The sequence below is a fragment of the Orcinus orca genome, chromosome 2, assembly GCF_937001465.1.
Source record: "Orcinus orca chromosome 2, mOrcOrc1.1, whole genome shotgun sequence".
Lineage (NCBI taxonomy): Eukaryota > Metazoa > Chordata > Mammalia > Artiodactyla > Delphinidae > Orcinus > Orcinus orca.
This window is the reverse complement of record NC_064560.1, coordinates 14,456,458-14,483,982: the sequence shown is the minus strand read 5'-3', so window position 1 is coordinate 14,483,982 and position 27,525 is coordinate 14,456,458. Positions and strand designations below refer to the sequence as shown.

The 27,525-nt window shown below is 37.2% G+C and overlaps 1 protein-coding gene across 2 annotated transcripts in view; it reads right to left on the bottom strand.

The window, feature by feature from the left end:
• NEBL (nebulette) overlaps positions 1-27,525 on the bottom strand; it is a 111,810-nt gene that overhangs the window by 60,786 nt on the left and 23,499 nt on the right. For both annotated transcript variants that reach the window (XM_049705559.1, XM_049705560.1), the window contains exons 6-10: positions 17,191-17,292; positions 15,939-16,040; positions 7,170-7,283; positions 5,436-5,537; positions 902-1,006 (exon numbers count right to left, since the gene is read on the bottom strand). In XM_049705559.1, the coding sequence (XP_049561516.1) occupies positions 902-1,006; positions 5,436-5,537; positions 7,170-7,283; positions 15,939-16,040; positions 17,191-17,292 (525 nt within the window). The remainder of the gene's footprint in view (positions 1-901; positions 1,007-5,435; positions 5,538-7,169; positions 7,284-15,938; positions 16,041-17,190; positions 17,293-27,525) is intronic.

The window sequence follows — 27,525 nt, the reverse complement described above, 5'->3', positions numbered from 1 at the left end:
AAATTGGTTCTTAAGTTGTATTATAATAATAATTTTAATGGTAATTAAATCCAAAAGAACATTTTCAAAACTTAGAACTTTGTGGTGGCAGGAAATATAACAAATTTTTAAATTCCTATTTTTAGGAATACTTTTGTTTTAGAGAAGTATAATAGAATGATCGATGAGAGTGTGTGAAGTACAATAACATTATGTTAGGATAAAATTTTGTGGGGAAAATGAAATAAAAGTAAGAACACAAGAGAAAAACACATACATTTCCAAACCTTAAAGGAGAGCTGGTTTGTATATTTTTTAAATAAATGAAGGCAGATATCACATCATTATGGAATTTATGTTCCATGGGATACATTTAAAAGCGTGATGTAAAATTTTATCTTAATAGATGCTGGAAATAACATCTTTTGCAACCATTGAAATTCAGAACCAAAGAAAAGTTATCAACTTTAAAGTGTTCAAAAAAAAAGATATTTTTAAAGATTTCTTTCAGAGAGTACATAGAATTTCATAGTCGAAAGAAACATTAATGTAGAATACACTGGTAAGATAGTTTTTCCTTTTTAATACACTTATAATTGAACTGAGAAGTTATAATGAACTTTGTGCCTGGAAAATTACTTCTGCAGCTCAAAATGACAAACCAGTACACTATAAAATTGAAATTATGAGATATGATCATCATTTAATTAATTAACTCATATATTATAAGTTTTAACTTGTGTATAGTAACTATAATATTATGAAATGCCTGCATATGAAACATGGTTCAAGCTTCCCCAGCCCAATAAATATAGTGTTTGAGATTTTTTTCACGACGCACATTCCTTCCAGCAGCTACACATTCTTGGTCCAGGTGCCCGGCAGTGACTGTTACAGGGTCTGGGTTGGGGAGGTCTCATACCTGACTCTGGAGCATGGCATTGCCTTTATGGTGCAGGTGTTCCACAGCGTCCGTGTCAAAATGATACATGCCTTTGTTTTCCTCAAAAAGCTTTCTATACTCTCGCTAAAATAGAGAACATGAAAATAAAGTCAGAATAAAAGAGGCTGATGAGAGCAACTAATACTTAGGAATGCAAACTGAAAAATGCAAGCCAACAAGAACTGCAAAGCTACCACCAGGCTCCCATGGCTGGTTGTACAGATTTCTGACCCTGCGCTAAACCGACAACACAAGATAGACCAGCTCTAGGTGGTCAATGTGAACAGTATCTAAAACACTGAAGAGAAGCAGAGGACAACTGGCTGTAAACACAATGTAAAAGAGATTTGCGACACTGAGGAGTGACAACAGAAAACCCGTGACTTGTGTGAACAGGCAAAGTGGGCAAAATAAAGGCAACTTGTCCTGCCCTTATTCTAGAACAGAAATGTATTTAATTTCATCTATAAGAAGAGAAGGAAAGAAAAGAAGAAAGAACATAGGAACGGAAAGCTGGAGTCAGGAAAGAAAAATAAGTTGTATACAACGGTTCAGCCCTGAGAAAGATTGGGGTTCATAAGGAAAATTAGAGGGTGAGAAATAATTCAACTAATTTTCCTAAAAGGAGAGGGTAGGAAGTGCCTGGAAGAGAAACTGAGGAATCTGGGTATGGTTGGTTGCATTTTTAAGGTGAAGAAACTGGATTAAGACATTATTTAGACATACAGACAAAAAGGTAAATTTGGGGCTTCCCTGGGGCCGCAGTGGTTAAGAATCCGCCTGCCAATGCAGGGAACACGGGTTCGAGCCCTGGTCTGGGAAGATCCCACATGCGGCGAAGCAACTAAGCCCATGCACCACAACTACTGAGCCTGCACTCTAGAGCCCATGAGCCACAACTACCAAAACCGGCGCACCTAGAGCCCGTGCTCCGCAACGGGAGAAGCCACCGCAATGAGAAGCCTGCGCATCGCAGTGAAGAGTGACCCCCGCTCGCCGCAACTAGAGAAAGCCTGTGCACAACAACGAAGACCCAACGCAGCCAAAAATAAATAAATAAAATAAATATATTTATTTTTAAAAAAAAAGGTGAATTTGGAAGAGACCAGAATGGATAAGGATGCCACATTTGGCAAGTGTAGGACTCTAAATACAACAGGCAGCAATAAGACAAAAATTGCTTCCTGATTTTTATCACTGGAGATTGGACACTTAGTTATTTTGCCTATTTGGAAGAGACTTTTAGAGGTAAATAGTAACTCTCAAAGACTTTTAGAGGTAAATGGCAACTCTCAAAGACTCACGTCTACAGAGACTTCAGCTAAAGTTTGTTGCTCCTAAGACAATGAAGATTTCGGTGAAAGTGGCAGAGTGAGGGCGAGGTAAGCAGCATCTGAAAGGGAGCAGGAAAGAGCTAGGACATTTGGGTCTTAGGAGATGCTCCGTGATCTGAGAGTGAAGCAGGAAGAAGGCCCAGTGCCAGGGATGGGAAGGATGGAAGGTCCAAGTGGCCTACACATGAAAACTGCTTTCCCTGGGGACGCAGCAATGGTCCCCAGAGGCATTTTCAGCCAATTAGGGAACTAAGACATGTGTCTCCCCAAACTCTAACCAGAATACATTAGGGAGGATAGCACCCCCAGGAAGCTCATGAAAATGTTCACATAGTACATCTTGACGCAAGAGAACAATCTCTAAATAAATTTTGGCTTCTCTACTAATTTTTTTAAAAAAAGATAATTTCAAAGAATAACAGTATACTTAGAGATGTTATAATTTGATTACAAGTTATTTTATAATATATATTTATAAAATAGTTATGAACTGAATGTAACAAGCTAGGATACATTCCATTACTAAGTTAAAATCCAGAACTAATAAAGTCTGGGATAACGGGTATATACTGAGAAAAGGTCGAAAACTACTGTCCCTAACTCAAGGATCTATTGTAGTTACAGAGAATTTCAGAAACTCCTGTTTTAAAACCAAAACAAAACCACCCTATTTGAACTAAGATCTGTAAAAGGTTACCAATACTTGTTTTTTCTTATATAATAGTCTCTGTTGCCTCCTAGTGGGAATTATACAGAGTAACACAATATATATTTTTTTAATTTATGCAGTTATAAAAGAAACTGAAAGCTAATAGAGCTCTATTTTCCAAAGGAAAATGTTCTCTCAAAAATTTAATCAGTATGGCTGTAAAAACTCATAAGGCACTAATTTTACTCTACACACTACAATTTTTAAAATTATGATTTATATCAAAGACATTCAGAGGTCTTTTAAAAAACAGCCATTTATAACAAACTGACAACTAATTCTGGCAGAATGTCTGTTTAAGCATTCCCTTACTCAATCTTTTATTAAAATTAAGTTGCCTTTATAAATCAACAAAATCCCAATTCTCTTCACATTAAAATTTAAAAGAAGGCAATTCTGATGTACAATAAATTCGAGCCAGTGTAACATCGTGCAACTTTAATAAGTAGAAACTTCAGAGTAACACCTTTTTTGGCTCAAACTTTCTCTTCCATGAAGTAACTGTTCAGTCACAATTCTATGACTGAACGGGAAAAAAATCTATAATCCAGGCAAAAGCAACCTGAATGAAGGTTTAAACTTTATAAGTGGTATATAAAACAAGTGGAATATACAAATTTGGTGGGTTTTCTCTGTTGAAGAGAAAATAGAAAAATTACTATTATTGCTTTTCACCACTATTATAAAATAAAGGTCAATTTTTTTTTTTTTTTTTTTTTTTTTTTTTTTTTTTTTTGCGGTACACGGGCCTCTCACTGCTGTGGCCTCTCCCGTTGTGGAGCACAGGCTCTGGACGCACAGGCTCAGCGGCCATGGCTCACGGGCCCAGCCGCTCCACGGCATGTGGGATCTTCCCGGACTGGGGCACGAACCCGTGTCCCCTGCATCGGCAGGCGGACTCTCAACCACTGCACCACCATGGAAGCCCAAGGTCAATATTTTTAAAAAGAAATATTGCCTATGAGTGGCATGCCTTTTTTCTAGCTACCAAGTTTTTGAATTACCACCATGATATTTTTGTTGGCTTATTTACACATGAAACCTTGTGTCCTAAGGAAATTTAACCCAAATAGGGATGAGAAAGAGTCCCAGGTCAAATGCTACTGCAATGATCAAACTGGATGAGCAAAGACTAAACATAAAGAAAGCAGAGGCTCAGAGCACAGCAACATATTGATTTTTAGAAGCACACCTATGAGTCGTGGCAGAAAATGTATAACTGAAACAGAGCCACTCAAGGAACAGAGGCATGTGTGCAGAGGAGCAGGGGATAAGCATTGAAATGGCAGGACAGCATGAATTAAGCGTCCAGGGACTGAGTCTAATTCTGTGCCTGACAGTCTCCCAACCTTCATCCCTGCTCAACAGACAGGAGAGAATAATGGACTGCTTTTCCTCCAGGGACCAGTGACAATTAATTAATTAATCTCCGTGAATACAAATTATTTACACGCAGATTACATTTCAAGAAGAAAAGAGGATTACAAAGTAATGAACAGAAGTTTCAATATATCAAAGCCAAGGGTAGACATTTTTAACCTGAACTGAAGCCGTTATCTCATTATTTAATGGTTTGGGAACCAGGTTTTGACTACAGATTTTTCTCATGCATGACCATGGGTACATCTCTTGAAGATGACTGTTTTCGCTTTTTCACATTCTTTGCCAACATATCAATACTTTTCCATCAAACCTGTGCCTGATCCAAAGCAGATATATGATAAATTTGGATAATTTTTGAGTAATTATTAAAATAGGCATAGAAATAACTTGAGGTCAAATTAGAGTTCATCATCACCGTGGGCCATTCTGAGATGTAGGAAATACAGGCACAGGTGAGCCAGGGTCATCAGGAATGAGAGCCAGTGAAGTCAGGGTTCAGACGCACTGCGTGCTGGAAACAGCATGTAGGAGCTGAGCTCTGAGGGAATGGACCACTTGGCAGTGGACACAGATATTTTCATCAGGACATGAGGAAATCACCCTCTCCTCCTAGTTGCGCTGAAGAAAACATCGAAACCTTCATAAAAGTATAGCATCAACACAAACACCCTTGATATTTATTTTTAGAGAAGATATAATTTAGACTAAGATAACTTTTATGCTACCTACTGAATACCAGACACTCTGCTCTGGCCTGTACAAAATAAAAGATCCCTGACTTCCAAGTGGCTTCAATCTACTACAGAGAAGGAAAGGGGAAGGAGAAAGACAGAAAGGACGCTCGTACAAACACTTGGAAGGGTAGCTGTTCAACAAGAAAGTTTGTATTCAAGAGATATTAAAGAGCTAGCTTTGTAAAGCGACAGCCTGGGTGGGAATTTAAGCAAGACACTACTTTTCATTAAGTGAGTTACTGAGGGAGGAGTGAAGGCCGGGCTCGCCTAAGGAAGCAGGTGCGCTCATGAGCACTGCAGACACATCGGCTCCAGAGACACACACCTACAGTTGTCAACAAACGACCACTTACTCCGCTGAGCATTTTGCTGGTTTTCAAAGCGTGGTTTAAAAACAAGTTTGGGAGATCTGAAACTGGATCATGCATATTTTGAATGTCTTTCTTGTACTTCACCTATGAAAATAACATGGAACAAAATACCATCTAGGAGAAGAAAATATTACGCTTTTGCATTATGGCCATTATTATTTTAAACACAACAAAGTATTATTTAACAGGAAATTGACAAATGAATTTACAAGGAGCCACTAGATGGTGCTCATTTACTACGGAATGAATAAAAGAAAACTACAGGGACTTGAAAGTATTTTGGTAACTCCTTTTGTTTACTTGGTCAGAAAGGGTGATGTTAACAGAATCAACTAACTTTAACAGAAATTCTGCTTGCAAAAAATGAAGAAAATAGAAACTTTACTCTTTAGAAATTACCACCATCTTTCTATTATATTTTGTGTCTATCTTAGAGCTTCTGGTGGTTTTCATCCTATTACTATATAGAATGTTTCTTTTCTCTTTAATCAGTTGCTTTGGAAACATAATAATATTAGTAATAATAATAATAAAATGTTAATAATAGAAAACATCAAGCACTTACTGTGTAAGTAAGTAAACAAGTAAAAACTTTTCTGTTTAAACACTTTATATGTATTAAGTAATCTCCACAATCCTAGTAGGTAAATACTTTAAATATCCCCATTTTACAGATGAGGAAACTGAGGCACAAAGATGAAAGCATAATATTAAGTGGTGGAGCAAGATTCAAATCCAGGCAATTGATTCTAAACCTTGAGCTTTCAGTACTGTGCTCTAGGTTCCTTTAAGTATATCCCAACTCTATTTGCTTTACATTTGTACACACACAAAAATAATCAAATAAGAAAAATAAATCACTATGATATTCCCAAAGGTCCTAAAAGACAGAAACACCTAATTCAATTGCTGGTAACAAAAGCTGGGTAATGAACACAAATTACAATACCTTCTAAACATTAATGAAAATAAAATATACCAAGTCCCAAGGATACGACAGGAGTTGAAAGGTTTAAATGCTCTAACAAAGCAACAGTTCAACAATAGTCAAACTTAACATTTAAAAAGGTACTCTATACATCATTCAATTATAGCAAAGTAATTGATTTCTTTCCATGTTTCTTTTTTCATATTCTTCCTAATTCTCATAAAAAATTAAGACATCTTTTCTTATAAATTGAAACTTTATTTTTAAAGACATGAAATGAAAACAAAACTTACGAAGAGGTATTTCACAGAATTTACATAAGGGATAAGAAAGAAATTGTAAGCCATCTCAAGTACAATTTCTGGAAATTTCCTTATGATAAACTACTATGCACCAGGTATACTTTACAATATGCACAATTTCATGCATAATTACGTGAGTGAACTATTGTCATAATCACTAATTTATGATACTACACACTACTTTTCTGAAAAACTATATAATCTATTTCTATTCTTGATCGGCTATAATAGTTTTATTAGCAATATTGTTCCTACTTATTAATTAGTTAGTAATCAGTAACCATTGATAGTAAATTACCATATGAAATTTTTCTCAGAAAAGCTTCAAGAAAATATGCTTCAGCTTTTTCTAAAATTATTTGGAAATGACATGATCTTGATTAAGTATCACAAGTACCACACAGCCAAGTCCGACAAAACAAGAATCAAAATATACTGAAAATAATCTTCTGTGAATTACAAGTCAGGAGGCAGAAAGTAACTTACATTACTCGCCAGGGCAGTGGCCAGCTGACTCTGCCTAAAAGAAGCACTTTCAAGAGGATTGTAATGATGTTTCTTATCCTTCATTTCATTATCAAATTTTTCTTTGTATTTAACCTTCCATAAAAGAAACAAAAAGGATCAATTAAATGGCACATTTACCTTTAAGCTTTCAAAGTAACATGTTTGATTTTTAATTAGATCAGATAAAAGCTACCTTAAAAATGTATGATAGCAAAAGTTTAAATTCCTGGTATTTCCTCCCACACTCCCCCACCCCCGTATAAAGCTTAATTAGGCATAAAGGGTTTTTTTTAATTAAAAAACACCTCTACTTGAACATGGATCATAAATGCAATTAGGCATGAACTCAAATCCTATTAACAAGAATTATATACTAAAATCTGGGGATTTTTAAATGTCAGTTTCCACTTCTGCATTCCTAACATTTATGATCAGTTAGAAATCAAGACCACAAATGTCTTAACATCTACCACATTTAGAAAATGGGTCCTAAATCTCAGAATTTGAATATTAATTTTCCTAAGAGAATTATTCCAAATGCAGGACATAGCTGATACCATGGTTTTTCTCATCATTTCCCATTTGTTCAAAACCTCATTGTTAGGGATTACATTTTCTGAAACATCCTGGGTCTATTTAATGTCATTTTTCATTTCTCTGCTTTCACTCCACAATTGTATTCAGTGGCAGAACCATCTCCAATCTTCACTGTGGATTTTTTTTTTTTTAAGCAGTCTTAAGGCAACCAAAAGAAGGATTATCAACTTATCGTGTAGAACTATATTTTTCTCCATGAATAGAGAAGTATGTGAATGTATGTTATGATAATTAATTAGAATATATATACAAATTCTTTACAAAAATAAAACAAAAATAGCTAGTCTCATTTCACATCCGCTTTTATTCCTGTAGGTAGGAAAGGATGCACAAATCTTAAAAGCAAAAGTAAGCTCTTTTGTCTTCTTGTAATATTTTTTATTATATAATGATTCTTACACTATTTTGTTTTCTTACAACATTCAGAATGCACCTGTATTCTACATCCTAAGCTCTGCCTTGCAGAAACCTTTACAAAAAAGCAGTTTGGGAATGGCTCATGTTACCTCTTTTAATCTAGTGTGTATTGGGGGCTGGTCTCCCTCAGGGACACATGCCCCGTACCTACGAGTGGGAGCTTGTGAAAACCCTGGTGGGAACACATTTGGAAAATATGTCAAGATGGTTCACAGGGAACATCTTCTGTTGCAGTTCCATTTGCTAATAATAACTTCTGATACTCAGTTTACCTTATAAATTCAAGCAAAATGTCATTCGTTCTAATTAACAGGCAAGGCCTCCCTAAAACAAGAAAAACTTTGATTTTTGAAAATTATTTTATCTTGAAATCAGGGCCAACATCACCAATGGAATAAATTTAGACCTCCTTTACTACTTTCCACAGTAGCTGCACCAAAGCCAAGATTCTCCCTACCTGGTCCTCCCCTAAACACACAATGCCACTCCTCAGCACTCCTCTGCTGTGGCATTTTTCACAGTATTCTTAGCTGTGTTTTTGTCTCTTCTAGGTTCTAGTGCCTGAAAGGTATTCACTTAATGACGATAGTAGATTCTCTGAACTGACTTCCCCTAGAATGGCACTCCTGATTCAGCCAGATTCACCAACACTTTCCACCTACTGAGGAAAACATGCTGCCTGATGCCACAGGGCCGTGAACACTCTCAGCCCGTAGCTGTTTCCATCTAATCAACTGATTCTGCTATGTAACACGGGCTTGCATCATTTCCTGTCAGTTATTCACAGTTCCCAACCTCAGGCACCATGAGTATCTTAGTTATGTATTAGCTAAAAGGCAAAACTTGAGCACAGAAAGCCCACCATACTGTCTTTGTACCCACCCCTGGGGTTCCCAGCACAATTACCCTAAGCCCAGAGGCAACATGGAAGGAAGTGTTACTTGGAAATTAACCTGACGCATTCTCATGTGTTAGATAACCTGGCAGCATTTACTCTTTCCAAGTAAATGCATAATTTCTGAAAAACAATAATCAATCTACACTGTAATGATTCCTTCCTTCCTCTATTCATTAAACATTGAGCCTGCACTGGGTTCCTACTATGAGTTAGGATGAGTTCCTACCTGAGGTTGGGAATGCTGATATGACCCTCTCCACATGGAGAGACACACTCCATCAGGCTTGGAGTCAGTAATCTCTTCCAAAAGCAAACCTGATCAAGTCACATACATGCTTAAACTCACTTCTTATTGGGCTTAGCATGAAGACCAGGATCCCAGACATGGCTACAAGGTTCAGTGGGACCTGGCATTCCCAGCTCTCCAATGTCCCCTTTAATTTCTGTCCTCTGGCCATCCTCGTGTTCTGAAGTTCCTTGAACATGCAGCATGTGCCCCTCTCTGGCCTTCCGTATGCTGTCCCCTCTGCGTCAGATTAATTTCCAAGTAACACCCCCCTCCGTGTTGTGTCTGCTCCTAGTGTAACTGTGCTGAGAACTACAGGGGGTACAAAGGCAGTCTGATGGGCTCTCCGTGCTCAAGGATGATATGACCTATTTTTGCCATTTAGCTAATACATAACTAAGACACTCACGATGTCTGAGGTTGAAGAATATGAATAATTGAAAGAAAACTTGATGGAAGCCAGCACTGCTCAGCTGGATTAATTGATTAGATTTAAATACTTCAATACAAACAGAACCCTGCATTTTTTCACCTGACGTTTTACAAGACACACTTTTAGTAATACTAACCTATTATTAAAGGTGAGTTTTCCCTGGAAATATAAGGTTAGACTATTTTCTAAGTTTTGGACATATTTGAATTATCTGTGTATGTCTGCTCTCCCATTAGACAGTGAGCAAGAAATAGATTTTTATTCATTTTTGTATCCCTAGTGCCTGACACACTAGTGCTTTGAATGGATGTGGCACTTAATATATGTTTATTAAAGAAACATATAAATTAAAGGGAAAATGATAAGCAATCAACTCTCTATTAGGACTCAGAATGAGTCATACCCTGAGGGAGGCGTTGGAACTATATATAATACTGCTCTAATTTCCCAAGTCTGTTCCCCCAACACACACCCTCCACAGTCATTGATAAATTGGTTTGAACAACATCCTATTAGGAAGAAAAAAATGCAAAAGGAAATGAAAAACAATAGATATAAAAATAACATATTACATCTGTATCATACTTTATAGTTCCTGCCAGACTTTTACTCATTCATTCAAGAATTATTTATCTAACGCATACTCTACATCACTTACTATGCTGAAGAGTTCTATACTGAAGAGATTTGGGAATCAGGCGGTAACTGTCTTCAAACATTTGCAAAAACAGAAAAATAGCATTTGTTCTAGTACAAAAGGTAAAGCTAGTATTGATGGGTAGGAGTTGTAGCCAACGAGATTTCTGCTGGTTATAAGGAAAATGTTCTATCAGCTGAGCCGCCCACCAGTGGGACAGCTTTCCAGTTCTGTTTTCCCCTTCTGCTTTCCTGCTTCAAATCACTGCTTCCTACCTCCTCCCAATGTTCACCTGAAAAATTTCTACACATCTTGCATCTGCCCAAATGTAACTTCTTTCTGAAAGCCCTCTCTGACCCTCTAAACTATAATATTTACTGCTGATATACTTTTGAAGCACCCCAAATTTACCTGGTCACTCATCACACATTGCTGCAATTACCTGCAAAACTGTCTCTGGTGTTGGTCTTCCCCATTAGACTCTGAGCTTGGTGAAGGCATGGGCTATATCTGTTCTGTTCACCCTTGAAAATCTAACCCCAAGCATAGTGTCTGGCATGTAACATCTGGTTCAGTAACTGTTTTGTTTGAATGAATAAGTGGATGGATTACACTGAGAAGGGATTCTTTCATTGAAAAGCAGGACCAGGTAACTTTCATGGTGTCTCCAAATTTTGCAATAGCCTTGTAATAGATCTTTATGAGAACTTTATTCTTAAAGATTTCTACCACCGTTATGCATTGGGCTACACACCCTAAAATTTGAATTTTAAAATGCTGTCTAACCTTTCCAGGTTATTTCTGTAGCATGAGATTAATTATTTAAAGTATATCTGTCATTCATGTACTTTTAATGAGTTTAATAATAAGCGAAGTGTTGTGAAATTTATCTTATTTTAACCTTCAGAACTCCGTGTGATCTGATTTAAAAGATACCTAAAGAACAAAAATGCAAGAATTTCCCTCATTAATTAACCAGAAAGTAAAATAACTGAATTACATAAAAAGTATATTTACCAGACACTGATACCAACTGTTTCTTATCTTGCTGTAAGGTTTGCACATAAATGAACTAAGAAAATAGCCAAATAGTTTGGTTCACTCACTGGTTCACTCACTAACTTCACATACACACCGAACATTCTATCCTACTTTTAACCCACAGTTCACACATCTGAGTGTCCACCTGCTCACGCACACTCGCTTCTGCTAAGGGATCAGGGTAATGCTTTCCTTTCATTATAATGGGTGACTCAGCCATGGAACAAAGTATCTTCCTTCCAGTTTTAAGACCATTTGAGACAAGAGGAAATAGGTGTTGGGTGACTTTGCTATGGTTTTAAGGCACAGTGTTACCCCTTATACCTAAATCAATCACTGGAAACAAATGAAAAGTTATATCTGTGACTGATTTTATTCACATTATGAATATCATATCTAAAAGTTAATGACTACCAACTTTTAAAAAAATATAGGTTAGGTATATGGGCTGAAACTCCTAAAAGTTTTATCAAGAATTTTAACAGACTTAGCAGAACTTTCAGAGGTACACACTACAGAAAAACACTAGACCTGTTCAACTACAATGATAGAACTTAAGCTAGTTCGTCATAACCGCATCTGAACAGGGCTGTGTTTCAACAGTCAAAGCCTGGCTTCCGATCTCCGTAGTTCAAGCTTTCAGCACAAGGAGTGCTGGGCTTGGTGACATCACCTGTGGCTCGGTTTCACAAAGTGCCAGAAAAGCAGGCAAAAAGCAGACCCTGAACGAAAGCCTTTCATCATAGTCATAGAAACACATGCCAGGAAAGAAGTGGAAAACTGGATAAGTGCACTTGATTATCAGGGAAAGTGAAAAGTAAACAACAACACAATGCCACACATCCATGGGCATCAATGCCCTCCAATTTTGGATGAAACTGAACTAAAAGCTGTTGAGGAAGAGAGTAAGAGCGGATTTTTATGTAGAATTCATCATAAAATCCATGTGTTTAAGTCTGAATTTTACCCAAAATATACTCTGCCCTTATTTTCATAATAAAATAATACCTTACTGACTTTGAACCAAATGTGAATGATCTAGAGAAATTTGTTTAATCAGTCTCTATGTAATTCTTGAAAGCCTAATCTGTGCCATGAACGCCATTAAACCCTGTCCCCACAGAGCCTGCTGAGTGGTAGTGAATAGATGTTTAAAACACACACATACACATTTATATGACTAATATACATTGTGTTAAGAACTATAAAGAAAAACAGAATAAAGGGGAACAGAGCAATATAATTTAAATCAGCAAGTCAAAGACGTGACATTTAAGCCAAAAGTTGGGTGGAAGGAGGTTGGAAGGGAGAGTGCTTGCCCAGAAGGGAGAATGGGAGATTCTCCAAACCAGTTAATACCCCTTTACAAGTTAAGGACAATACTTACTATTAAATTTTAACATCAATCTGATTAGTAATTTTAGGTTTAAAACCCTCTCTTACCAATACATCAAATGCAATTTTAGAAGAAACACTAATTACTATAAATACAAAATTTTCTTTGATATTATAAAACTAAAGGAATTCCATTCATCACATAGACAAATTCCAATTCATAAGTTAAGATGATCTGTGAATATGAAAACAAAATAACCAACTCTTAGAAGAACTTTTTTAAGATGATGACTTCAATAATTACTGCCCTGATATCTGAGATACTTATAAATACACCCATCTCTTTATCTTAGCACATGAGATTTCACTTTCACTTTTCACTGATTTTCTTTTAATTACTTGACCATAATTTTATGTGCCTCCTAGACTTTACAACTATGGGAGCAAAGCTATTGTACAAGTTAACATAGGAAGAGTTTTGTTTCCATTACTTTTTCCGGGTTCAATCCCACAGAGCTCAATTTCCAGGTAAAATGGGAGAATTGTGCCCTCTCGCTTTCTCTTTCTGTCTATTCATCAGGGGTGTCTTATCTCTCCACACCATGGGCACTGCCCCGTCATCGCCTTCCCTCTCACAATCCGGGTGCTCTCTTACTCTTTCTGTTCTGCATCTTGCATCCTGCCCCTAGCTTCCCAGCTTACTGCATTCCTAAATTATTTCCCTTCTACGTATCTACTTGCCTTCGTGGGCTCCTATATTCACAATCTCATTAGCTTAGGAGCAAGAGAATACATGATCTCCGAAGTTGTCAATAAAAATAAGAAATTACACTTTCTGCCTTTATTTCTAGTCAATGCACCTGAAAATACAAATGAACATACCAAGTTCATTCCAGAAGTCCTATATATTCATCTGCCCAGTTTTTCCCTTTTCTAATGGGTTTGTACGCTGTGAGATCAGCAAAAATGTCATAAAAAAACAAAGATGACAGATATAATGTAACTTGCAAATTACAATCTGCTTAGGCATCTGATAATTCAGTTATTAAATGATTTGAGATTTTTTTTTTTTTAAGTCTGCCTAAGAACCCAGGTAGGATCAAATGGTAGGATTTTTGGTGACTGCATTTGAAATGTGAAAATAAAAACTCAAATACTAAAATTTTCTTCTAAGGACTCTCAAATAAGATTGTAAAGGAATGAATTTAAGACCAGAATCTAAGGGCCAGTCAACTATTTCTGCTTCATTTTGTGCATGAATTCATGTAAAAAATGCAGAGTAGAAAACTATTCTGAATAGCTACAGTAAAATTATTCCTGGGAAACGATGCAGTGTTTCTATGGGCCAGGCAGTGTTTTAAGCTGCTCCCAGTAATTCATTTAATCCTCACAACAACCCTAAGAAGCAGTATTGCTGCCATGCCATTTTACGGGCCAGGAAACTGCAGATGGAGAAATTAAGCCATCTGTCCAAAGTCACTCAGTGAGCCGGCGGCAGGACCAGGAACTCAGGGTCCAGGTCCACAGCCCATTTTCTTAATTACTCAGCCAAATTGTACTGCTTTTATAGAACCTGCCGCTTCTCCTACACAACCGATAGGAACTCTTTGCCCCCAGAAAAGGCTGAAATTGTAAGAAGTCAGAAAATCTAAAGCGATACCGCAAGAGTTGCCAGGTCTGTGCCAATATTCCCTGCTCTTCAATTGAGTGTTATTTGGGCTGAGAAGAGCTTGGAGTCACGGCCCTTCTCAGGCCCTCCAAAGCTAAGAACATAGTAGGTCTTCTCATTTTTTCAGATAGTATTTTATGATCTTCAGTTAGATTTTACAGCTTTCCTCTTTTACATCTCTCCATTTTGAAGTATAATCGAATTAAGACTTTTGCAAGTTGAGCAATGGACATTTTCAAAGTTGAAAACACTACACATGCATAAAAATTACTGCTTGTTATCATTGACTTTGCAAATGTTACCTTTTTCCATTACAAGAGTTGTTAATTTTTATATAGTCAAGCATGTCTAACTATTATTTTATAGCTTCTGGTTCTCCAGTTTTAAGAACTCTGTTATCCCTATGTGGTATATATAGTCTCTTGGATTTTCTTTTAAGGTTTAAAATATTTTTTAGGTTTACATTCACATCTTTAATCCATCTGGAATTCATTTTGTAGATGGTTTAAGATTCAGGTCCAATTTTACTTTTACCCAGATGGATGGCCAGTTATGTCAGCACCGTTTATTAACTAATACAACTTTTTCCCACTGACTTGAACCAACACTTTTATCATATATTAAATTCTTATACACATTGGAACCTATTTCAGGATTCCCTAGTCTATCCTACTGATTATTTTATCTCTTACTATATCAATCCCATATTGATTTAATTTCAGTGGTTTTATACTATGTTATGGTAACTCACAACTTAAGTTCTCCTTCACTGGTCTTCACTTTCATACTTTTAAAGGCTATTCTCAGGCATTTCCTTTCCATTCAAACTCTAAGATCATTTACCCATACTTCAAAAAAACTGTTGGATTCTAATTGAAATTGCATGACATTTATATATTAATTTTGGGAAAACTGAAATTTTTATCTATTGAGACGTTCTGCCAAAGATATGGCATGTCTTTACACTTCTCCAGATCCTTTTTATGATTTCAATGTTCTCTTCATTTACATTACCTCTTTTTTACTTTGTGATTAAAACATTTAAAAATTGAGAAAATTGCTATTTTTCTTACTAAGTTAAAAGTTCTGTGTATGCGTGTAGAGATAGAAATTTAATTCTTCTTCTAATCTAATTGATATGACTCTTGCTAAATTCTAGAAATCCTAGGAAATGTGACAACATGGCTGAACTCATACAAAAAGGTTAGAATTTGAGCCAGGAGAAAAGAAAACTTAGTTTTATGCTTAAAATTGGACTTATTTTATCCCTTACTGAAATTTACAATTATTGTAATCCTATCTGACATGGTTACAGAAACATTATCTTTACGTATTCTTGCAATTAAAGACATTACCTAGAGTAAAATACCTTCCAGTGCTGCTAGAAACAAAATCTCTGAATAAAATCATTGTGGAATCATCACTAGACTCTTACTTGACTAGAAAGTTTAGAAGCTTCCACAGCATGTTCAAAATCTGGTCTTCCAATTACAGCGGGCTCTTTATTCATTACTCCTTGCCCTTTCTTGTATTCAGCCTAAAATGAATAGATAAGAGAATGTTGAATATTTCTACTTTCCAATGAAAAATTACATTGATAATAGCCAAAATAAAATTGACCCTCAGTCCATAAAAAATGATCCTTACAACTCACCAAATACTAAAATGCTGACTGCTAAGAAGGAACTGATTTTATAAGAACAACTTTTTTGTAGTAAAATAATTACTAAGTTTGAGTCCATGAATCCAGTCATCACCATCATTGTGTTTATTTTATCCAGAAGAAATTTCTAGATAATTGAGACCCTGCCTTCTGCATACAGATGTCTTCCGGCTTTGTTTAGTCTTAGGAACTGATCTAACACTGTTTGGTTAACATGCAGTTGAATTTAGTAAATAATTATTGATTTTTTAAGGTGAGTATAGCCCATGTTACTCAAATATTTGGTTCAAGTTAAGTAATCATTTTTAATCAGTATGTAAGGTGTGTTTAAGTAAAATGGTATTAACCAAGAAGGATGTCTTAGGGAAGATAAAAACAAGCATGATGGGCTTCCCTGGTGGCGCAGTGGTTGAGAGTCCGCCTGCCGATGCAGGGGACACGGGTTCGTGCCCCGGTCCGGCAAGATCCCACATGCCGCGGAGCGGCTGGGCCCATGAGCCATGGCCGCTGAGCCTGTGCGTCCGGAGCCTGTGCTCCGCAATGGGAGAGGCCACAGCAGCGAGAGGCTCGCGTACAGCAAAAAAAAAAGAAAAAAACAGCCATCATGTATAGGAAATGTGCATTGGTAAATGCTGACCAAAGAGAACCTGCACAATTAACAGCAACAAGATGGAAACAAGGCCAAGTGAAGTTCTTTGGGACAAGGTGAGAGATACTATGGGACCAGACGAATGACAAACTTGATTCTCAGGCTCAGACATTTGAATGTTATCTTATGTCTGAATAGTACTTATTTTTTTTAAAGCATGACGACAGTGTCATGGTCAAGTCAAGTCTGATCAGTTTCTGCACATATCCAAATAATTTACATAGTGAAATGGATAATTCAGATGAAAAAATTGAGATGTCATTAATTCAGATGGATTAATTTCACTAACTAAATTAACCATCCAACAACCAAAGCCACTTTGTCTCCTGCAAAAATGAGAAATCAATTCTGCTCAAGAGAAGAAAGAGAGATTACATTGCTTATGATCTTGGAGATCTGTGTCGCCATCTTGATGTCTGGTCTGTCAAGCTCCGCACTATACACGTGGGTGTCCTGCACATCTTTTCTATAAAAAATCTGATCAAAGAGACAGTTTTGATTGAAAAAGAGAAAACAGAAATGAATAGTTTCATATAGCTGCTAGCCTTAATGTCCATAACACAATTTATCCTTGCCATAATCTTCTAAGAAAGCCACTGACCCTAAGTTGTTTTTTTTTTAAATTTTTATATGCAACATTTATTTGGATAACTATATTCTCTTTTTACTATGCCAATGCCTCACTAACATTATTGCATATGAACTGAATTTATACAACATAAGAAATATAATCCCAAGACCTTGGCACAGAATCAATCTTATAAGATTTTACATATACCATCCTTATAAGCATGTCATTCTGTGTAAGTATATGTGTGCATATTCACATACAGAATATCCTCACCAAGGGCGTTAACTTGTCTACCACACAGTCTTGACCCCTAGGGGATACAGGATAAGCTCCAGCACACGAATATGGAAAATCATTTCCTGGGGTGAGGGTATGTGAAACTCTGCAACTCTCCAGCTTTTTCACCCTCCCAACCACACCTTTATCTTCCTTTTCTGATTGGACTCTTCAAATGCCCCTTATCTGGGAGGCCTAGTGATGGGTACTGATAGTTTTATTCTAGTAAATATCACTGCAATGACTTGATCCTCCAACAATAAAAGGATCCACATTAAGGAATATTCATCCTCTGAATACACATTAGATACAATCAAACCAAAGTGTGGAAAATAGAAATTTAAAGAGAAAAATATATATAAGTTTTGCCAAACATACTTTAGATGACAGTGGTCATTTACATTAACTTGACTGACAAATGAGAGGAGAGACCAGAAGCCAACTCATATAATCCCTGATGGGCAAACATCTCACTGTCTATCTGCTTCTCTATTTCCTGAGATCGGTCATGAGCTGAAGAAATATTTATCTATTTGCCAGATGGAGTTCTATGTGGCAAATTCACCAGTGGATGGCTAGTCAACTTGTCCATTACATTAGATTCTATTAAATGTATAATGCAAAGCGTGTAGTAACAGTCACTTTTAAAACCCATCTTCACTTTTTCAAGATGTAAAAGGTAGAACACAGAAATGTACAGCTGAACATCTATACAAAATGCACAATTAATTGCATTTGTACAAAACAAGTATTTCTAACGTTGCCTGCAAGCTTTCTGCAATAGCATCATCTGGGGTACTTGTTAAAATTTTTAGATTCCTGAGATCCATCCTCAAACCTCTGTAACAGAATTTTGGTAAATGGGGCCCAAGAATCTGCATTTTAATGAATTCCCCAGTTGACCACTATGAATCAGTGCTCTGGATACTATCAATGTATCTTGGTATTTTCCTTTCAACCTTGCAGCGTTAAAAAAAATTGGTACATTTTTATTTCTTTCAAAAATAATATCAGGTGTAAGAAACGATAATGCATTAAAACTTTCATAGGATCCCTAATGCATTGTATGATTTTATTTCAATGAAGTATATGTATATATACTTCTATTTAAGAGCTTGCACTGGGACTTCCCTGGTGGTCCAGTGGCTAAGGCGCCGCGCTCCCAATGCAGAGGGCCCGGGTTCAATCCCTGGTTAGGGAACCTAGATCCCGCGTGCCACAACTAAGACCTGACGCAGCCAAATAAATAAATTAATTTTTTTTTAAAAAAAGAGCTTGCATTGGCCTCACCACCCACTACTTTTTAAACTATGTTTATAATCATGAACCTGTCTGACAAGTGAACACAGCTTAAATATAATTAGCGTAATTTTGGCAAGAACATCTGTTTCCTTCACTACTTGCATTTTCACAGGCTTTACGTTAAGCAATTTTAAGTAGGTTTTGTGCACACCAGTAGCAAAAGAAACAAAAATAATCTGAAAACTGAGTTATTTTGTTGGGTGAGTTTAAAATCTTCAGGGATTTAAAATAAGCCACTTTTGGCTGGTTTCAAAAAGCAACACACTCATCTACCAATGATGGCCAATCAACCTCAGCCTGCACCAAGTTAAACACAAACTGTGTCAACAAAAACGGACTCTCAGGTGAAAACAAACCAAAATTATTACCCTCCTACAAGACTAACTGTTTCTAAGTTACTACATTCAGATGAAAGCCGTAGGGGGGGATGTCTTTTTGTTTAGAAAAGAATGAGGGTAAAAATGTAAACCCTTACTTTTTGAAAAGAGCTGCAACCTTTCAGAAATCTATGCTTTACATGGGTTACCTAATTATATGCTGTTCAGCCTAATGGCTGCGTGAAGAGAGGTGAACAGCACAAAGGCGGCGGGAGCGGGACAATGAATAGGGCCCCATCATCCATGTAAATTGCAAATTAGAGGCCAGCATATGTGACTCAAAACAAATATTAAGATTGACATGAGCTGCACATTCAAACAAGCGGACACCACAGAGCCACACAGGAGAAAAGCCCAGGAGCCTGTCTCTACCGATCTCCCAGAATATCAAGGCTTGAGGTCATCCCACAGGAACGGGGGCTTACACTGAGGGACATGGAGAGCGGCAAGCTCCTGATTTTCGCTAGCTGCAAGGATGTCTGAACATCGGAAACAAGGTTACCCGAGCAGATTAGGCATCTACCTCCACCTAACCTGTTACTTAGGGCCAAGGGAAGCTCATCTGACATTTCTCAAATGTCTGCAACATGTGTTTGCTCCCTTCCTCAGGCCGTCACAACTGAGGAAGAATAAAAATGTTACAGTGGAAGAGAGGTTTGTCAGAGGAAGGGCAAACACACATACACTCTTTTTTTTCTGAATAATCCAAACCCTAAATGCTCGCTGTGTTGAGACAACGACGACAGATGGGACCCCATTCTCCAGGCAGTCTTCTCAAGACGAGATGGTGTTCTATAAAAAACTGTTTTGAATAAGAAGAAAGACAGAGATTCCTGAAAATCTCTGAAAATTCCTGAAAATCAACCCAGGAAAGGTGCAGGCCTGAGGGTCAATGACTGATTTTGCCTCGTTTTATTTAATCTTCTCTTCCCTATCATGTCCTCAGAGTAAGAGAATGAAAAAGAAGGCGGAGGGAGGAGAAGTGAAAGGGGGAGGGAAGAAAGAGGAGAAATAATAGTAATAATAATTGTCATTTTAGGCCATTTATTATGTACCAGCTACCATATTAAGGACTTAACATTCACTGTCTCACTCACACATTTCTTAAATGTATGACTATAACGATTTATATCCATTAAACCAAGTTCCCTTTATGACTCTTCTATTTCAAACTTTTTCTTAATTTTAAACTAGTTATTCTCACTAATGAACATCAGAATAATCCTAGTAAGTTCCACATAGGAAATAAATGGAATTTTAATGGGCATTGCACTAAACCTACCAAACAACGTAGGGAAAAATGATATCTCAATAAGATTTCAGTCTGTTCACAGGAGAAGGTATATTTCTACATTTCTTTAAATCTTTTATTTTAGCTTTCAGTGAAGTTTCATCCTTATCTACTATAGGTCCTATACAGGAAAATACAATCATTATCATTTTTATACATTTATTTTGCACTCAAGATAAACTGCTTTATCTTTTTAGTAGTATATAATATTTTCACAAAGACTAGTTATGGTTTCTTCCTCAGGAGCACCTAGAATTATTACTGTACATGCTTGATCTCTTCCTTCCGCCTTTTTTTTCCCCACTGAATTTACTTCCTTGCCCTTTTCCACATATCTGGATCATTTTCCTAAATTATTCCTTTGTAGTGGACATGTGTTAATTTTTTAAAAATCTGCCTAGCAGCATTATTTATTTGGAAACTGCCTCTCCCTCACTCCACGGGATCTAGCGGGGCCATCAAAAGCAGCCTTCCTGCCTAGTGACAGGAGTGGCCATGTGACAGGTTGTCCAATCAGGTACCCCAACCCTTGGGAAACCATGATTAAATCGAGGGCAGACACATAACCAAGCAAGGCCAGGGTCACTGATGGATCTGAGGCTGGGGGAAAAAAGAACTGCTGTCCTTTCCTCTGGGATCAGTTGCTGTGAGGATGATTTAATTTTGGAAACACCAGCCTTGAGACCACCTAGACAGAGTCTGTCTGCAAGTGAAGTCATACAGAAGCAAGCGGAGCCAATAGATGGGAAGAGAAGGAGGGTCCTCGTGACACTGTGGGGACTTTGGAGCCAGTTATGCCTGAAGGTAGCTTGAATTTCCCAGTTACCCAAACCAATAAATTCTCATCCTTCACTTGAGCTAACATGAGATGGATTCCTGTTACTGAACCTAGAGACTCCAAATGCAGCCTCCATTTCATATGTTTTTCTGCAGTGTCAAATCTGTTCTTTTTTGCCTCCAATAAAGATTTTGATTTTATCACCTGAAACTAACACAATATTGCAAATCAACTATAGTTAAACTTTTTTTTAAAGATTTTAATTCTATCGTGGGAGGGAGGGACACGCAAGAGGGAAGAGATATGGGAACATATGTATATGTATAACTGATTCACTTTGTTATTAAGCAGAAACTAACACACCATTGTAAAGCAATTATACTCCAGTAAAGATGTAAAAAAAAAAGATTTTAATTCTATCAAAATCTGTCATTGAATTTCTTCTTTATCTCACCATGGTCACTTTCTCCCTCAGGTTGTATTTTCACCTCATTTCATTGTCTTTTAATCTCAGCTTATTCTCCCCTTATAATCTTTCTACTCCTGTTTCATAAGGCCACATCTTTTGCATGTATCCTACAGTCACGCCGAGTGTCCCACGTACCAGGCACTGTTCTAAACACTTTAAACACATTAATTTCTTAAATCCTTACCCCTCCCTTGCTGTGCTCGATTGTCTGTACTCAACTGGGCTCCATCAACACTCCCTCCCAAGGCTAGAACTAGTTATCCAGAATCCCCTTCCTTGTATCGTTCTCGGTTGGACTTGGCCAATAAGAGGAACTTTCAATTAGATATTGAAAATGGAAGTGAAATGGCTGCGTTTATTCTTCACGTACAGCCAGACACATTGAGCAAAGGATTCCCATTGACTCTGCAGCAAAGCTCTTCATGTTTAGACAACAGTGATTTGAGATTCTTCAATAGGTGAGTTAATAAACTAGAGAAAAGCAAAACCTCCACCATGATGGTCCATACAGTGAAATTCAAGCACTTGGAGATGCAAAGATTGAGAGCTGAGGGACGGCAGGCAGGATGGAAGCCACAGACAGACACACCTGTGAGGCTAAGGGCAACGTGAGCAGACAGACTAAAAGAAATCAAATCCAACTGGCCCCGAACTCATTCATTCCCTTTGCTACTCTGGTGAAGGTTAAAATGATTCTTGGTGAGAAGAAACTAGACAGGATAGGTATGTAGGACATAAGTAAGTAGTGTAAACTGTATTCAGTCATAATCTCAAAACATCAGTTCAGTCAGCCTCAAGAAATTCTTTTGTCATAAACTCTTACATTAGAGAAGCCCTCCAAGTGTCATCAGGTAGTCACATGGACTGGAAATTCTATCTTAATAAGACTTATTTCTGTTTGGGTTTGCTGCATGTAAAAAACATCTAAATCATTAAATCATAAATATTATTTTTAAAGGAAAATATAAACCTTTGAAATACAAGTAAATGCAGGATCTGATATTCATCAGAAAACAAAACTGTTTTTCAATTTTCTGAACAGTGGAGTAAAATATAGAGCTGTTTATCATTATTAGCAGTATTATCATTGTTTGTAAAAGCATTTTAGAGTTGACAAAAGTTTTCTTATACATGATTTAATTTTATCACCACCACAATCTTGTGAAGAAAGCAGGATAGGTATTACTAACTATTCTGCCTTAGAGATGAACAAAATACTAATATACCTATTTTAATACTAAATTCTAAAAGCGCTGTTATTTTAAGTCACATCACGGAATCACAGAGTCACAAATGTTTTTCCAGTATCATTTAACTGATTTATCCTTAAGATTTCTGTCTGATGGAATAGATATTGTCTGCTTATTAGGTTTTTTTTTTATATTTACTGGAGTATAATTGCTTTACAATGTTGTGTTAGTTTCTGTTGCACAACAAAGTGAATCAGCTATAAGTATATATATATCCCCATATCTCCTCCCTCTTGAGCCTCCCTCCCACCCTCCCTAACCCACCCCTCTAGGTGGTCACAAAGCACCGAGCTGATCTCCCTGTGCTATGCGGCTGCTTCCCACTAGCTATCTATTTTACGTTTGGTAGTGTATATATGTCAATGCTACTCTCTCACTTCGTCCCAGCTTACCCTTCACCCCGTGTTCTCAAGGCCATTCCCTACATCTGCATCTTTATTCCTGCCCTGCCACTAGGCTCATCAGTACCATTTTTCTAGATTCCATATATGTGTGTTAGCATACAGTATTTGTTCTTCTCTTTCTGAGTTACTTCACTCTGTATAACAGACTCTAGGTCCATCCACCTCATTACAAATAACTCAGTTTCGTTCCTTTTTATGGCTGAGTAATATTCCATTGCATATATATGCCAAATCTTCTTTACCCACTTGTCCGTCGATGGACATTTAGGTTGCTTTCATGTCCTGGCTATTGTAAATAGTGCTGCAGTGAACTTTGTGGTACATGTATCTTTTTGAATTATGGTTTTCTCAGGGTATATGCCCAGGAGTGGGATTGCTGGGTCATATGGTAGTTCTATTTGTAGTTTTTTAAGGAACCTCCATACTGTTCTCCATAGTGGCTGTATCAATTTACATTCCCACCAACAGTGCAAGAGGGTTCCCTTTTCTCCACACCCTCTCCAGCATTTATTGTTTGTAGATTTTTTGATGATGGCCATTCTGACCGAGGTGAGGTGATACCTCTTTGTGGTTTTGATTTGCATTTCTCTAATGATTAGTGATGTTGAGCATTCTTTCATGTGTTTGTTGGCAATCTGCATGTCTTCTTTGGAGAAATGTCTATTTAGGTCTTCTGCCCATTTCTGGATTGGGCTGTTTGTTTTTTCTGATATTGAGCTGCATGAGCTGCTTGTATATTTTGGAGATTAATCCTTCGTCAGCTGCTTCGTTTGCAAATATTTTCTCCCATTTGAAGGTTGTCTTTTCGTCGTTTATGGTTTCCTTTGCTATGCAAAAGCTTTTAAGTTTCATTAGGTCCCATTTGTTTATTTTTTATTTTATTTCCATTACTCTAGGAGGTGGGTCAAAAAAGATCTTGCTGTGATTTATGTCAAAGAGTGTTCTGCCTTTGTTTTCCTCTAAGAGAAAACTTTTTATTAATGTTAAGAAAGTACATATACCATTCTTGAAAAGAACATTATGTCTCTGGTTTCCCCTGCTGGATACTTCTTTCTAATACACATTGAACTGATTACCAATACGGCATTTTGGGAAAGTTTACCACTCTAATTTCATCACAAGTCTATACAGACCACATTATTTATAAAACTTAAAATGGCAGTTTAAAATTTGTTTGACTTACTTTAGGAGTACTGGACTTCATGTCTCTGATAAGATTCATGAAAACTATTAATGTTACTGGGGTTTTCATTTCAAGCCCATCTTTAGGGGAAAGTAACAGGATAGAATATCTCCAGTTCCTCTAATTACATTAGAAGAAATTTGGCAGGGGTACATCCCTGAAGATACAAAAAAAATTTAGATTGGCTCTTTTAAATCATTTTTTGACTGCAGTATCAACAAGATAGGTAGTTAACTGGGTTCAGGAACCTTCTGAATATGCCCTTCTAACCTAAATGCTTCTTAATATAAATTTCATATTGATTTGGCCTTTTTAGAAATCTCATCTAGTTTCATTGTTTTGCATTAACTATGATATCACCCTAAACTTTTTTTTTTAGTATCTTTATTGGAGTATAATTGCTTTACAATGTTGTGTTAGTTTCTGCTGTACAACAAAGTGAATCATCTATATGTATCACCCTAAACTCTTAAATCACCCTTTAAAACTGAAGGAGGACCAAACAGAACTAATATTTTATGGACTGGCTCTTCTACAGAGCCCTTTCCATATCATATCTCATTTATCACTTGCAAGAGCCCTCTGAGATGGGTATCATTGCCCCAACTTTACAGATGAAAAAAAAAAACAAAAACAGATTTGGAGACATTTGTAACGTGTCCAAGGTCATCCAGGCAACATGTGGCAAAGGAAGCATTTTAACCCTGGCCCGACTCCCAACTCCTTTTCTATCATATGTGACAGTGGAGGATATTATGAGAAATAATTTTTTCCTGTTCCATGATCATTGAATTTGGGGTGAAAGAAGAGACTACTGCCCCCAGAATACTCTTCCCCTTGGAACTCTCAGTTATTCAGAGGTGGAAATTCAGTTGGTCAGTCAAAGAATCCTCTCCCCCACCCTGCTTATTCACATCTCCAAAGGCATAAGGGACAGTAAGGTTCTGAAAGAAAAATGATTCCATTTGGCCCATTGATGATTGACTCCATTTGGCCCATTGAAAAGTTTGACCAAAAAGGAGGTAGAAATTAAAAGCTATTAACTGTAATCATCCCAGTTTCTTGGTCCTGTAACAGATATCAGAAAGCTGACTCGATTTTGGTGGAAACATAAAAAGATAAGCAAAGATGCTGACATGCACTGTTTCTAGGTAAATCAGATGCACATGTGACAACGTATTTTATTTTAAATTAAATTAAGTCATTAATAGGCACAGTGCAAAGTGACATTCCGCGTCATGAAAAGGTAACCCTATTAGTTAAATTCTCTGCAAATGAATTTCATTTGACTGAAGTCTTCTGGGAGACACGGTTTTGTCTTTCACAGAGATGCTGCAGCCTCACCTACTGAACCAAGAGACGTACTTGCTTTCCTGTGGTCTTCCAGACCCACGTTTAAATTTCATATCTTTGGGACAACAGATGTATTATTCTAAGTGACTTGACTCTAGGGGAATATCAACTACTTCACAGGTAGAATACAAATATCATTCTCCCCTTAAATCTGAGTAAATAGTCTTAAACACTTTCTAAATCCTATTATATGTGCAAACTTTGCATGTAAAGGTTGAGCCAAGCAGACACAGGACTGTAAGTAAATACATCCTCCTCCCATAAGTACACAGTATTGAATGGAGGAGAAAAGGGCTTTATACTCTATTCCCTCAATCCCTCAATCAAAGACTTTTTAAAAGAAAAGGCAGAGTTAAAATAATAACCTCAGGTCTATGATAAGGAACTTCCGTATTTGAATTCCATTGAATTTTAGAGTTAGAAAGGGTCTCCCCAGGAGCTGTGTAATGCCAGCCATCTCCCCAGACCACCAGACCACCTTCGAAGCCACGCCATCTGTGGGAGTTCAAAGTTTCTTCCGCTCCAAACAGTGGAAGCTCAGGGTCCAGTTTTTCTTTCTTGCAGATGCACTGGATCCACTGATCTGAATTCTAATGATAACCTATTTTGCCCTACATTTTAAAATTTTCATTTAAAATCTTGACCAATAACCAGTGACCTTCAAGAGGGAGGCAGCAGGGTGTAATGGAAAGAGTGGACTAGGGAGTTTGATTCTTTAGTCTCATTTTCTTCATCTGCAAAATGGGAATCAGTACACGGATTTTGCAAGAACTGGAAATGATCAAAGTCTCGGCACCGTCTCTTGTGCGCGGCAGTGCTCGCTAAGTGGTAGTTATTATGATAGTCAAGTTCTCATAAAGCCTCCTGGTGAAATGGCCTTGCTGGTAATTACAGCCATGTAGCTTCTTCATCTCTTATCAATCTTAACCCATTTTAGAAAAGCACTTTTGGTATCGGCATGTGTTTATACATTTGGATTAAAATGTAAAAAGCTCACTCAGCTTTTACTCAAACATTGACCTACTGCAATTTAATATCAGATAACTGTTGCCATCCTACAAAGAGACACTGCACAGCTGGGGCTCTGGAGGCCCTGAGGCAGCAAAGCACCATTCAGTAAGAGAACTAAGTGGTGGGGCAGAGCCTGTGTGAGATGACAGAGATGTTTCAGGTACTTTTCAAAGAAAGGGAGCTTTTTAACCCAACGAAGGCAAACACTTTATCTTAACTGATTCTAACGCAAAAAGAACCTGACAAACAGTTCCTACATTCCTTCTAGAAAGCAAAGAATTCATGATAAGGAGACAAATAAGCTTCCACTGAAATTTCAGGAAGAAATATTCTTCTAGGCCCCCAAGATAGTAGTGGTAATTGAGCAAACACATGAAGGTTTTGATGTACTTGTTACCTTGTAGCCAAAGAATAAATGTGTTTTCTATGGGCTTGTTTCCTCTCT